Here is a 13,688-nt window from a genome sequence, read left to right on the forward strand (position 1 = left end):
GGGTGCCACCGGTCAGAGAATGTCGACTGGTGACCCCTAGGGGGAGGGCGTTCTCTGTGGGCGCACCAGACCTGTGGAACCGCTTACCGGTTGAGCTCCGGATGGCCTCCGACCTTCGCTCCTTCCGACATGATCTAAAAACTTATTTATTTGAACAAGCTGGCCTGGTCTGATGGGTTTGGGGTCTGGGGTTTTAACATGGATTTTAACCAATGTACTACATCGGGCATAATTATTTAATGTTTTTTAACTTTTGTATTTCGTATTTTGATATTTATTGCCCTGTACACCGCCCTGAGTCCTTCGGGAGAAGGGCGGTATAAAAATCTAATAAATATAAATATAATATAAATATAAATATACAAAACCAAACAACTCAAAGTAAGATGTTTTCTTCTAATTTACACATTCTTACATACTATTTTGAAAGGATGTATCACAATAAAAATTGCAGAAATGTAAATAAGGATTTGGCAAATTTACATTAAAATAAAAAAAAGTATTCAATTTTGGGCTAATACAATTTATCTCGGTTTTGATGTGTGCTTACAAAAGCCCCTGAGATTTATTTCCTAGCGTAGATTGATCCAGTTTTGCTGCCATTACTGTTATATCTTCCTCCTCCTATTTTCCCTACATCAACAACAACCATGTGAGGTGAGTTGGGCTAAGAGAGGCCAAAGCCACTCACTTGGCTTTTGTAGCTAAGGTGGTGAACTCATGGTCTCCTGCTTTCTAGCCGAAGAGATTCAGTTCATGTCACAAATGAAGGAATTCAGTTAAACAACAGAAAAAGGATATATTGGTTTAGCACTGGAAAAGTACTATTTGACTTGTAAATAAAAAAAAACTATTTAAAAAAGGAAGTTGGCAAAAAAAGGCAATATTATTATCCTCATCAGTTTTATTTAGCCTGAAGGAGTTCTTGTTCCTTTTAAAGAATGGGTAATAATGTAGTTTCCCCAAGGAGCTTTATACTACTAAGTTCAATTATTATTATTAACATTTAAGACAGGTCACAACATTTATTTAAAATTAATATCCTAAAGAACCATGGGGGAAAAATATTTTTAAAAACTTTAAATTAAATCCCTATTTTGGGTTCAGTTTCCTTAATTGAATTAATTAAGGATAAAAGGAATGAAACCTTCACTAATTTTCATAAGTATTAGATACATATATAATGCATCTCAGCCCATATACTTTGCTAAGAACATACCTTAATAATGCAGTCTGTTAGGATTATCTGTGGATTGTGGAATCAAAATCTATACAAAAATGCTTAGCATTTATGGGCTTTTTAAAAAGTGGTTAGTGTGCTTTACATAGATTATTTAAATGTCATGTTACTCTCCTCACGTCTTAAAAAAGCAAGAAAGACTCATGATGAATCAAACCAAAGTCCAGCATCTTATTTATTATTATTTATGAAGAAAACTTATATTGCTACCCAGCTGACTCTTGGTGACTCTGGGCAGCTTACAAGGATAAAACCCCAGTATAAAAACAAATATATAATTGTACAGTAATCAACAATTGATTCATACAATAATCAACATTATGTCTCCAGGAAATCCACAAAAAAATCTATGTGGGCAACTGCTCATCTCCATGGTTGTTCCAGATTCCTATTGGAAGGAACATTTCTTTGTTATAAACAGGGAATAAAATGAATATTGAAACAATCTTGTCTAATATTTGGTGAATTGAATATTAGATTAAGAACTCCACTCAGTCTCCCTTGCTTACAATACACACTCTTAGCCACCACAGTTTATTGCTCTTTTAGTAATTTTGCTTTGCAAAATTGGCTAAAGAAAGTGACATTTGCCATGTGTTTTGGTCTGTTGAAAAATAATGAGAGAATATTGTCAGTTAATAGCAACTTTATTTTGTGCAGACTTCTTGTTCTCAGATGGTGTAAACAGAAATAATTTTGGGTTGTTTTTTTCTGTTACAGATTCCATGAATTCTTGCACTTTTAGAGTGGCTCCAATGGATTTCTTTTGCACCTATTGAATCTTTATTTGTGGGAAATTTTTTGCTTTACATTCTGAACTAATAATGACTGAGTCATGTGATTGACAAGGGACTTGACTGGTCTAAAAAAGAATTTGTTTGGTTGATAAGTTTATGACTTCAGTCCCCTTAAGAAAAGCATGCTCAGCTAGTGGCTGTCACAGATACCATTTCCTTTCAGTAAGGCTGTGGAAGACGTGGCCACTCCAAATCTGAAAATGAGTGCACCATTAATTCCCAACAAGTCATGTTACAATCTATTACAGACCAACAGAAATGAGATGAAAAATAACAATGAACACATGGTGTCTGTAGGAGACACAAATGCCAATCAAATCACATCAGATGTCAGAACTCCTGGAACAGCAATAAGAAAAAGCAATATTTCAGGAGAATCTGCTTGCTTACACACCAGTAAGCAAAAAACCAACAGACAGTTAGACTCTGAGAGGAACAATCTTCAGGGCTCTGCTGGTGAATCAGAGTTTATACTGTCTTCTACCATCAGCAAGAAATTGCATGCAGATTGTAGGCCTGAAGGGCTTAAGGACACTTCAAAGCTAGTCACCATTAGCCGAGGACACAGTTTGTCCAATCTGAGGATCAACACAAGTGATAACCTTTCAGTAGTACTTTCAAAAAGTGATGCTGATCTCATTCAGTATGTTTCAAAGGAAAAAGCACTTAGAAGGATTGAGCCAGAAGGAATAAAACGCCTTTCTTTAGGGAGATCAAGAAAACTTATGGCTAAAACAGAAAAAGAATTTGTTGGCCGTGTATCAGGTAAACGCCTGCTTTCTGTATCCTTGGATTCCATCAATACTTCACATCATCTGAGTGGGGACATGGAAAAATCTCAGAAAACATCAGCAGACCATTTTTTAGGCATGGTCTTCCATCCAACTGATGTTGTCTCTGAAGGAAACATTGTACATTACCCTAAATATTCATCTACCTCAGAAATGGAAAGAGCAAGTGCCCCAGCCATACAATCAGGTGTGGATAATGTACCAAATGCCAACAAACAAGACCCTCCACACCATGCTGTTGTTGATCTCCATTTAACCAGTAAATCCAATGAAATTTGGAAACCAGAAGCACAAATTGACCATCAGAGTGGTAAGAGAGGAAAAGGGGAGGTGAAGTGCCCTTTGTCCTCACAGTCTAAGCATGTAGGTGAGCAAAAAATGAACAAGGTTATGTTATTTGAATTTCTTGGATGTCCAGCAGAAGAAAATAATGTTGTGGTACAGAATCAAAAGGATACGGGTACACAAATACAGAAGACCAAATTACATCTGTTGCCAAAAGAGGATCTGTTTTTAAATGAAGGATTTGACTCTATTAATGAAAGTCTGATAAATGACAATGGCTCTCCAGATTTAAGAAAAGGAAATAATCATAGTAACAGCAAGGCAGCAAGCAGAGTGAACGAGGAATATAGAGCTGTAAAAAAGGAAGATTCTGTTTCAGCTCCTGGTGATGATACTATACATACTGATAGATTGACATCAACAGGGAATGAAAACCTATACGCTGCTAGCACAAGTTGTATTCCAGCAGTTAATGGGCATGTGTCTTTTATGGATAGGGTTAATGTGTCAGACAGCAAACATCTGAATAACTATGAAAATAAACAGATTCTAGTCAAAGGACCCAGTGAAGATGCTATAATTGTCCAATCTGATTTGGAAGATCCCAAACCACAAAATACAGAAAATATCTCCGTAAATTTTAACATTGAGGACAGTAATTTAGAAACCAGACATTTTTCAGTTCAGAGCAAGAAGACAGTTAATGAAACGAAAGAGCATTCAAGTAATGCACTGGAAAGCTGTAAAATAATAGCACAAAGTGAAACTTTTTTATGTCCCCCAACTCCTTTGCGCCCTTCTACAACTCTGAATGCCAGTAGCCACATCACTGCGTCAAACAGCAGTTTGAAGGAACTTTGTGTGCTTCATGTTGACAAGCTGCCATCTTCTGCAACCCTACCTCCCACTGACAGCACCCAGTTATTTAGCCTATCCCCTAAAGTGCCTAATAAAGCTACATGTAACAGTGCGATCCCTAAGCCTATCCTTATAAATTCCAAGGGGCCTCAACCAGCCACTTATAATGGTGAGAACGAGGATATGGAGAAGCCTGAAGATAAGGTTGAAACTCCAGCCATCCCCAAGCCTAAACATGTGAGGCCTAAAATAATAACTTACATTAGAAGGAACCCTCAGGCAATCAGCCAGCTTGATCAGTCTGGATTGTCTTGCATGCCCCCTGCTTGTGGGTTGCCGGTGGCAACTGAACAGAAAATGTTCAATGATGGAGATATTAAACCAGGCAATGTTCTCTACGAAAAATTTAAAACTGACTTTCAGAAGCCTCAGATGTATAGTTCTGGATTTGTAGTATCAGGCATTAAATCCTCAGATCATCAGTTTGGCCAGATGGGTGAAAGGTTTTTCCATGAGGTAAGCTTTTTTTCCTCTTTTAAAAAAATATCCAGGCTATTGAAGTGAAATAAATATGAATGTGTTAAGATGTGTGATAATCTTTCAAATATTCAGTTTTAATATCTGTAGATTTTTTTTTTCTTGAAAAAGTAGATAGAATCATACTGGCATGGGAAAGAAACTCAAGATACTGGGTAAGTATGGTGAAAGAAATATTTTTTTATCATTCAGGTTTCTTTATGCATCTGTTTCCTTTTAGGAAAATTGTCACAAAATTCAAGGCTGAGATATTTGATTTCACAATACAAAAACAACACCTGCTGTAGCACTGATGTAAACATGGCTGGAAAATTGTCTTGCTTTGAAAGGCAGTTTTAAAATTGTAAAAAAAAACATTTAAAAAAGAGAGTGAAATGATTCCATATTCAAAAATTATTTACAGCAATTCACCAGCAGGCCTAGCTTCACTTGACTGGTTCAATCTGTATCTCTTTCTCCAACTGCCAACTGTTTTTGAATTTAAATCAAAGCTTTGGCATTAGCTTTTAAAACTAATGGTCTCAAGCTGCCATCAAAAACAGTTTGCTAAATCCACTGTCTACTATTTTTTATGTTGATTTAACTTATCTAACATAGTGCCCAGGACATTGAAGTGTCCCAACAATGCAGTATGTACATAAAATAGAAAGAGACATTTGTTTCACATTTGATACACGCTACTGCATTGCTGAAAGTTTGGTTAACCTGTTTTGGGTCAGCTGTAACCCAACTGAAAAAAACTCAAACAATTTGAATAAAATCAAATGCAAAACAGTTTCAGATATTCTGACAGGAAATAGTGGGATTCAGAACAAGTGTATTTAACTGCAAACATCTGTATAACCACTGACAGCAGAGGGACACAGTGTATTCTCACTGTTTTCAGCCATCTAGGGGATCTTCATATTTTGCAGCCTAGATCTTGTAGCCCCTGGCTTTATTATCAGACATTTTATATCCCAGCAAAATTATTTACATATTCTGCAGTGGCATCTGTCAAAGGAGAGTATAAGGAGAGTCAAAATTATATAAACTCTGGATGTTACTGATGTTCTACCCCTTTCTCCTCCTCCACATTGGGATGAACAACACAACAAACAACCTGAGTACAATAGTGAGAGATTACAAACAATTTACTAGGTAATAAAGTTAAGAAGCTAGGAGCACAAGTAGTGTTCTCATCAGTACTCCCAATGAAAGGCCAACACCCATTGAGAATTTTAGAAATAAACCATTGGCTAAAGCAGGGGTCAGGAACCTGAAACAGTGAAAGAGCCACTCGGAACCGGTTCCCTCACAAAAGGAAAAACTGGGAGCCACTACATCCACATGGAGAGAAGTAAGCAGTGGGGTACCACAAGGTTCTGGTTTAGGCCCAGTACTCTTCAACATCTTCATAAATGACATAGATGAGGGAATAGAAGGGGAACTCATCAAATTTGCAACTGACACCAAACTGAGTAGCCAACACCCCAGAAGACAAACTCAGGATCCAAAAAGATCTAGACAAACTTGAACAATGGGCTCTATCCAACAAAATGAATTTCAATGTGGAGAAAAGCAAAGTTTTACATTTAGGTAGGAAAGTTTTACATTTAGATACGTACAAGTACAGATTGGGCAAGACCTGGCTTAAAAACAGTAACTGTGAGATGGACCTTGGAGTCCTAGTGGACGATCACTTGACTAGGAGGCAGCAGTATGCAGCAGCAACCAAAAAAGCTAATAAAATCCTGAGTTGTATAAACATAGGCATAGAATCAATATCACGTAAAGTATTAGTATTGCTTTATAAAACACTAGTAAGACCACACCTGGAATACTGCAACAAATTTTGGTCACCGTATCACAAAAAAGATGTTCAGAGTTTGGAAAAAATTGAAAGAAGAGCAACTAAGATAATTAAAGGTCTGGAGACTAAAACATATGAAGAACGGCTGTGGGACTTGGGTTTGGCTAGTCTAAAGAAAAGAAGAAATAGGGGAGACATGATAGCAGTATTCCAGTATCTGAGGGGCTGCCACAAAGAAAAGGAGGTCACGTTGTTCACCAGAGCACCAGACAGAAGGACAAGAAACAATGGTTGGAAACTGATCAAAGAGAGAAGCAACCTGGAATTAAGGAGAAACCAACCTCCTTGCGGTAAGCTTCCACCTTGTCATCATGAATAAGGCCCACTACTGTTGTATCATCTGCAAACTTCACAATATGGTTGGTGGCAAACCTAGCACAACAGTCATGGGTCAACAGGGTGAACAGCAGTGGACCTAGGACGCAGCCCTGAGGAGAACCTGTGCTCAAGAAAATGGTATTAGAGGTATTTGTTCCAACTCACACATATTGGGGCCTGTTGGTAAGAAAATCAAGAATCCAGTTACACAAAGGAGTGTTTAAGCCTAAAATGCCCAGTTTGTCTACTAGATGCTGGAGAATGATTGTGTTAAACGCCGAACTGAAGTCAACAAACAGCAAATGCACATGAGTATTTCTTTCCTCTAAGTGCTTAAAGCTCAGATGGAGAATGGAAGAAATAGCATCTTCCATAGAGCAATTTGATCGGTAGGCAAACTGTAGTGGGTCAAATGCTGGCGGAAGGCTGGATACAATAATGTCCTTTATCAGCTTCTCAAAGCATTTCATAATGGTGGATGTCAGTGCAACCAGACGGTAATCATTGAGTCCTGTAATTGTGGACTTTTTTGGGACTGGCAAGATGATGGCCAACTTAAAGCACGATGGGACCATTGCCTGCTGCAATGAAAGATTGAAAATGTCTGAGAGAACACAAGCCAGCTCATCTGCACATTCCCTAAGGATACATCCAGGGATGTTATCTGGGCCTGCTGCTTTCCGAATGTTAACTTTAAAGAAGAAACTAGACAATCACCTGTCTGAGATGGTATAGGTTCTCCTGCCTGAGCAGGGGGCTGGACTAGCAGACCTCCAAGGTCCCTTCCAGCTCTATTCTATTCTATTCTATTCTATTCTATTCTATTCTATTCTATTCTATTCTATTCTATTCTATTCTATTCTATTCTATCTCTCAGAAGTGCCCAATAATCATGAAAAAAAATATTTTGTCTCAATCTCAATATTCTAAGAAACATTCCTAACAGTCTTTAAAATCCTTAATTATTGAATTGTTACTCTAGTGCAGGCATGTCAAACTGCCGGCCCGCAGGCCAGATGCGTCAGGCCAAAACTGCGCCTGCCCCATTGCCAGTAATGGGGAAAAAGTCCCGATATGTTGTGCGACTTCACATGACATCGCGAGTTTGACATGCCTGCTCTAGTGTATTCCAACTGTTTATTCCAAAGTATATGCAAGTAAGTAATATTCAACTTAGCAATACTCTCTAATTATCTATAAAAGTTTGAGTTGATTTGGAATAATCCAAAACATATTTTAGTGCTAATAGTAATTCAGAAGTTGTGGATACTGTTAATAACGCTGGAGCAAATTATGATATCAAGATATGCTTTAATTGAGTGCACTGCCATTCCACAGTTTTAGACAAGTGACATTTTTCTTGCAATAATTTAAATTATTTTTGAAAAACTGATTGGCAGTTAGCTGTCAAAATTAATCCCTTTAGTATTCAATAAATTTTAAGACAAAGATTTACCTGCAATTTGCAATACTAGGTTTACCCCAGAGTGTAACTTATATGTGAACATGGGCTTCTATTCCAACATTTTCCTCACACAAAATGACAATATTTGTACTTAGGAGGTTTGCTGCTCCTAAGGATTATACAAGTGTAGAAGCTACCTCAGCTGAAAATTTCCACTGCCTCTGGGGTCATATAGTAAAATATCTTGATATTCTTTGTGTGACTACCTACTAATCACAGATAGGTGTAGTTTCACTGTGATGGGCTCATGTCATCTATCATCTGAACCACATCCAGCCCTTTATATGTGGCCAGAATAATGGGAAGTGATGAGACCTTCAGTAGCCCACTTCTTCATTTGCACTTGCCCCCACAAGCACCTAGGGAGGAAGAGTGAGAGGTCTGGATCAAATGCATAAGAAAAAGTGCATACATGAAAAGGATTATACTTTTTTTTCTGATAGACATCAATCTTTTTCTAGGATTGACTTTATTTTATTGACCAATGACTTTTTTTCTAGGATTAAGAAGGTAAAGATCTGTGCAAGAACTATTTCTGACCATAGTCCAGTTTGGTTAGAGATCAACAAGGACAATAGGGATAGGCGGTCTTGGCGCGTAAATGAGAACTTGTTTAGAAATCAGAGAAATGTGGAAGAATGTAAACAGCAGATGAAGGATTTCTTTGAAATTAATATGAATAAGGATACCTCTGTGGACATGGTTTGGGATGCTAGCAAGGCGTACATGAGAGGGGTGTTGATATATATGAACAATAAATACAGACGTACTTTGGAAGTCAGAAGGAAAGAACTGGAGAATGAAATTAGGGAAAAAGAAAAGGCCCTAATTTTGAACCCATTGGATGTGAAGATTAAGGAGGTCATTAACCTATTAAGAGGACAATTTGATAAGTTGATGGCTGACCAAGTGGCAACTAATTTACGGTTTGCTAGGCATAATACTTTTTGCAATGCTAATAAGCCAGGCAGATGGCTAGCCTACAGGTTAAGGAAAAAGCAAAGGGCTTCTAATATAGATAAAATTGAATATAAGGGAAAGGTTGTGTTTCAACAGGATCTTATTAAGGAAGCCTTTGCGGATTTTTATTCTAAACTATATGCTAAGGAGAAGATTAATGAAACAGACATTGATGTATATTTGAAGAATGCTAGCATCCCGGTTCTTACGCAAGAACAAAAGGAGGAGATTAATCAATTGATAACAGAAGAAGAAATTCTTATAGCAATTAAGGAACTGAAGGTGGATAAAGCGCCAGGTACGGATGGTCTGACTGCGGCTTATTACAAAAATCTACAATTGGAGCTGATAAAGCCGTTAAAGGAATTGTTTCAGACAATTCAGAGGGGGGGAAAGGTGCCTCCGTCTTGGAGAACTGCTTTTATTTCTTTGATTCCGAAGGAAGATCAAGATGCTACTCAAGTAAAAAACTATAGACCGATATCACTTTTAAATACAGACTACAAGATATTTGCCAAGGTGTTAGCTAATAGACTGATGAGGGTTCTGCAACAGGTGATTCATGGGGATCAAACCGGGTTTATTAGTGGTAGACAAATGAAAAATAATGTGAGGCATATAGTTGATGTGGTGGAGTTTTTGGAAAGGAACAACTAGATCCCTGCGGCGCTAATTTTTCTAGATGCTGAAAAAGCTTTTGATCAATTGAATTGGCAATTTTTGATGAAAGTTTTAGATAAAATGAATTTTGGGGATAAATTTTTGCAACCAATTAGGGCATTATATCAAAAACAAACTGCCCGAATAATAGTTAACAATAGTTTGACTGAAGTATGCAATATTGAAAAGGGCACAAGACAAGGGTGTCCGTTATCACCTTTATTATTTGTTTTAACATTGGAGATATTATTGGTAAAAATACGGAATTCGGAAAAAATTAAGGGTATTCAAATTAGAGATCAGGATTATAGACTGAGGGCGTTTGCAGACGATCTGGTTGTTACGGTGACCCAGCCAGAAAACTCTGTTGTGGACCTGATGGAGATAATAATGCAATATGGGAAGGTTTCTGGATTTAAGGTTAATGCACAAAAAACTAAAATTTTGGCCAAAATATGACAGTAACGCAAAAGGCCCTTTTAGAAGGATTAACCGGATTTGAGATTGTTAAAAGGGTCAAATATTTGGGGGTGTATTTGTCATCCTCTAATACAAAGTTATATAAATATAACTATGAAAAGTTATGGGGAAAAATTCAAAAAGAATTGGAGAGCTGGGAAAAACTGCAATTGTCTTTGTTGGGAAGAATTGCAGCAGTGAAAATGAATGTCCTGCCTAAATTTTTATTTTTATTTCAAATGATACCGGTCCTTAAAAAAGATTCTAATTTGGAAGAATGGCAACGGGGTATCAATAAATTTGTGTGGGCAGGGAAAGGCCACGAGTTAAACTTAAGATTATGCAGGATACTCGTGAAAGAGGTGGTCTTAAAATGCCTAATCTTAAATTATATTATGAAGCTGCTGTGTTATCAGGAATAAGTGATTGGATTAATTTGACACAAGAGAGATTATTAAATCTTGAGGGCCATGACTTGTTATTTGGCTGGCATGCATATTTGTTGTATGATAAGAAGGTAGATAATGTGTTTAAAGTGCATATTTTAAGACAGGCATTGTTGAGAGTTTGGAAGAAGTATAGACATAAGCTAGATTACAAGATGCCTGTCGGGCTCGGCATGCCCGACATTCGGGGGGGCCGCGGAGCGACCTGCCGGCCCCCGAGACCCGCCGCCAGCACCCGCGGCCTCCCGAAGAGCCGGGGAAGGGCGCAGCCGGCAAGACAGCCCAGCAGCCGCCCGCCCGTCGCCTGCCGGCCCCTGAGACCCGCCGCCGGCGCTCGCGGCCTCTCGAAGAGCCGGGGAAGGGCGCAGCCGGCAAGTCAGCCCAGCAGCCGCCCGCCCGTCCCCTGCCGGCCCCCGAGACCCGCCGCCGGCGCCCGCGGTCTCCCGAAGAGCCGGGGAAGGGCGCAGCCGGCAAGACAGCCCAGCAGCTGCCCGCCCGCCGCCTGCCGGCCCCCGAGACCCGCCGCCGGCGCCCACGGTCTCCCGAAGAGCCGGGGACGGGCGCAGCCGGCAAGACAGTCCAGCAGCCGCCCGCACGCCGCCTGCCGGCCCCCGAGACCCGCCGCCGGCGCCCGCGGTCTCCCGAAGAGCCGGGGACGGGCGCAGCCGGCAAGACAGTCCAGCAGCCGCCCGCACGCCGCCCGGTGAGGCCGCAAAACAGCTTACCGGGCCTCGGAAACAGCCGCTGGTGCCCGCATTCGCCCGACGAGCCAGGGGAGAGCCCAGCAGCCCCGGGGCCGTCCGGAGGGCCGGGGAGCAGCCGTGAGGAGGCGTGGCCGGCAGTTGCCCAGCGGCCGAGCAACAGACGGAGGAGGGGCGCCGGGGCGGTCCAGGAGGCGGCAGGGCCACAGACGACGCGTTCTGTTCTTTTGCCGGCCTCCTTGCGTGCTAAGGGACTGTGTGAAAGGCTCCAGCGGCGGATGGTCCAAGCGGCGCAACTCACGGCGGTTTGGGGACCCGGTTTGCGGCCCTCTTCGCTAAGGAGCCCATTTTGCAGCACCCAAACCCCGACCTGGCCTACGTAGTGCAGGCGGATGCGAGCGATGTTGCTCTTGGGGCCGTCCTCCTTCAGCGGGGCCGTCCTCCTTCAGCGGAGCAGTTCCGGGGTCCTGCTTATGATGGAGGAGGGTCCAGACCACCTGTCCAGAGAGAGCTAGACAGGTGACAGAGGAGGGTCTGGACCAGGCGATCCAAAGGGCCCTGCCGGAGGACGCTTGGTTGCGGAGCAACCCGGGACTGTTGACTGTTGACCATGCGGGAAGGCCTGGCTTGGCATGGGTCACGATTGTATGTACCCAAAACCGTGTGGCCACGGGTCCTTTTTGGCTGTCATTACGCCAAGCAGGCGGGACATTTTGGGTTCGTGAAGACTTTACATCTGGCACGCCGACAATTCTGGTGGCCCCGCATGAAGAGCAATATCGAGGAGTATGTGCGGCGCTGCCATGTTTGTGCTACTACAAAACCCCAGGTCGGAAAGCCTTTGGGGCTGCTGCAGCAGGTGGCTGACCCGGCCCGGCCATGGCAAGACATCGCCATGGACTTTGTCGTGGACCTCCCGGAGAGCAACGGTCACACCGTCATTTGGACAGTAGTCGACCTGTTTTCCAAACAGGCACACTTTGTTCCTTGTAAGGGATTACCATCAGCCCGTCGGCTGGCGTGGCTCTTTGTTACTCAGGTATACCGATTGCACGGGGTGCCGCGCCGTGTGATCTCGGACAGAGGGGTGCAGTTCACGGCTCGGTTTTGGAGAGAATTCCTGCGACATATCGGCTCGTCGCAGGGGCTGAGTACGGCCTACCATCCCAGCACCAACGGGGCTGCAGAACGCGCCAACGCCGCCATGGAACGGTATCTACGGAGCTACGTCTCGTTCCAGCAGACTGACTGGGTAGACTTATTAGCGCTTGCCGAAGTGGCGTACAATAATGCGGTTCATAGCAGTACTGGTTTCTCTCCATACCGGGTGGTCACTGGCCACGAATTTGTCCCCTTCGCTGAATGCGCCCAGGAGGAGGGGCCTACGTGCTCACCACGAGAATGGATGCGACAAATCGAGGCCGCATGGGGGGCGGCGAAGGAAGCATTAGATCGGTCCGCCGTTGCGACCAAGGCACAGGCAGACAAGAAACGGAGGCCCTTTGTTACACCACGGGTGGGGGACCTGGTTTACTTGTCCACCAAGTATTTACGGTTACAGGTCCCGTGCTGCAAACTAGGACCCAAGTACCTTGGGCCATTCCGGGTGGTGCAGGTGGTGAACCCGGTAACGGTGCGATTGCGGCTACCAAAGTTTCTGGGTAAGGTCCACCCGGTATTTCACAGTAGCCTGCTAAAGCCTGCTCTCGCGGCTACTGCGGCGGCAGGAGAGGGGGGCCCCAGGCCAGTCCATGCCGATCAGTACGAGGTGCAGGAGGTATTGGACTCCAGGGTGCGGAGGGGCGCCATACAGTACCTTCTTAGGTGGAAGGGGTACCCGGTGGAGGAGGCAACGTGGGTGTCGGGGAAAGATGTCCACGCTCCACGCTTAGTTCGGGCATTCCACCGTGCGCACCCTAACAGGCCGGGTGGTCGGGGAAACGGTGGTGTATACGGGGTGAGTAACTGTGTGCCTTTGCCCTCTACATCTGCAGGAGAACCCTTGGTAGAGGGGGCGGCATGTCGGGCTCGGCATGCCCGACATTCGGGGGGGCCGCGGAGCGACCTGCCGGCCCCCGAGACCCGCCGCCGGCGCCCGCGGCCTCCCGAAGAGCCGGGGAAGGGCGCAGCCGGCAAGACAGCCCAGCAGCCGCCCGCCCGTCGCCTGCCGGCCCCCGAGACCCGCCGCCGGCGCTCGCGGCCTCTCGAAGAGCCGGGGAAGGGCGCAGCCGGCAAGACAGCCCAGCAGCCGCCCGCCCGCCGCCTGCCGGCCCCCGAGACCCGCCGCCGGCGCCCGCGGTCTCCCAAAGAGCCGGGGAC

General features: G+C 43.5%; 1 protein-coding gene across 1 annotated transcript in view; it reads left to right on the top strand.

The window, feature by feature from the left end:
• Positions 1–2,237: 2,237 nt before the first annotated feature.
• Positions 2,238–13,688, top strand: part of MTUS2 (microtubule associated scaffold protein 2) — a gene marked incomplete at its 5' end in the record, with an annotated part of 205,844 nt that continues 194,393 nt past the window's right edge. Inside the window, one exon of the mRNA XM_081327497.1 lies at positions 2,238–4,487. Coding sequence (XP_081183623.1) covers positions 2,238–4,487 — 2,250 coding nt within the window. The remainder of the gene's footprint in view (positions 4,488–13,688) is intronic.

This window comes from Vipera berus, assembly GCF_964194415.1.
Source record: "Vipera berus genome assembly, chromosome: 4".
In the NCBI taxonomy this organism is placed as follows: domain Eukaryota; kingdom Metazoa; phylum Chordata; class Lepidosauria; order Squamata; family Viperidae; genus Vipera; species Vipera berus.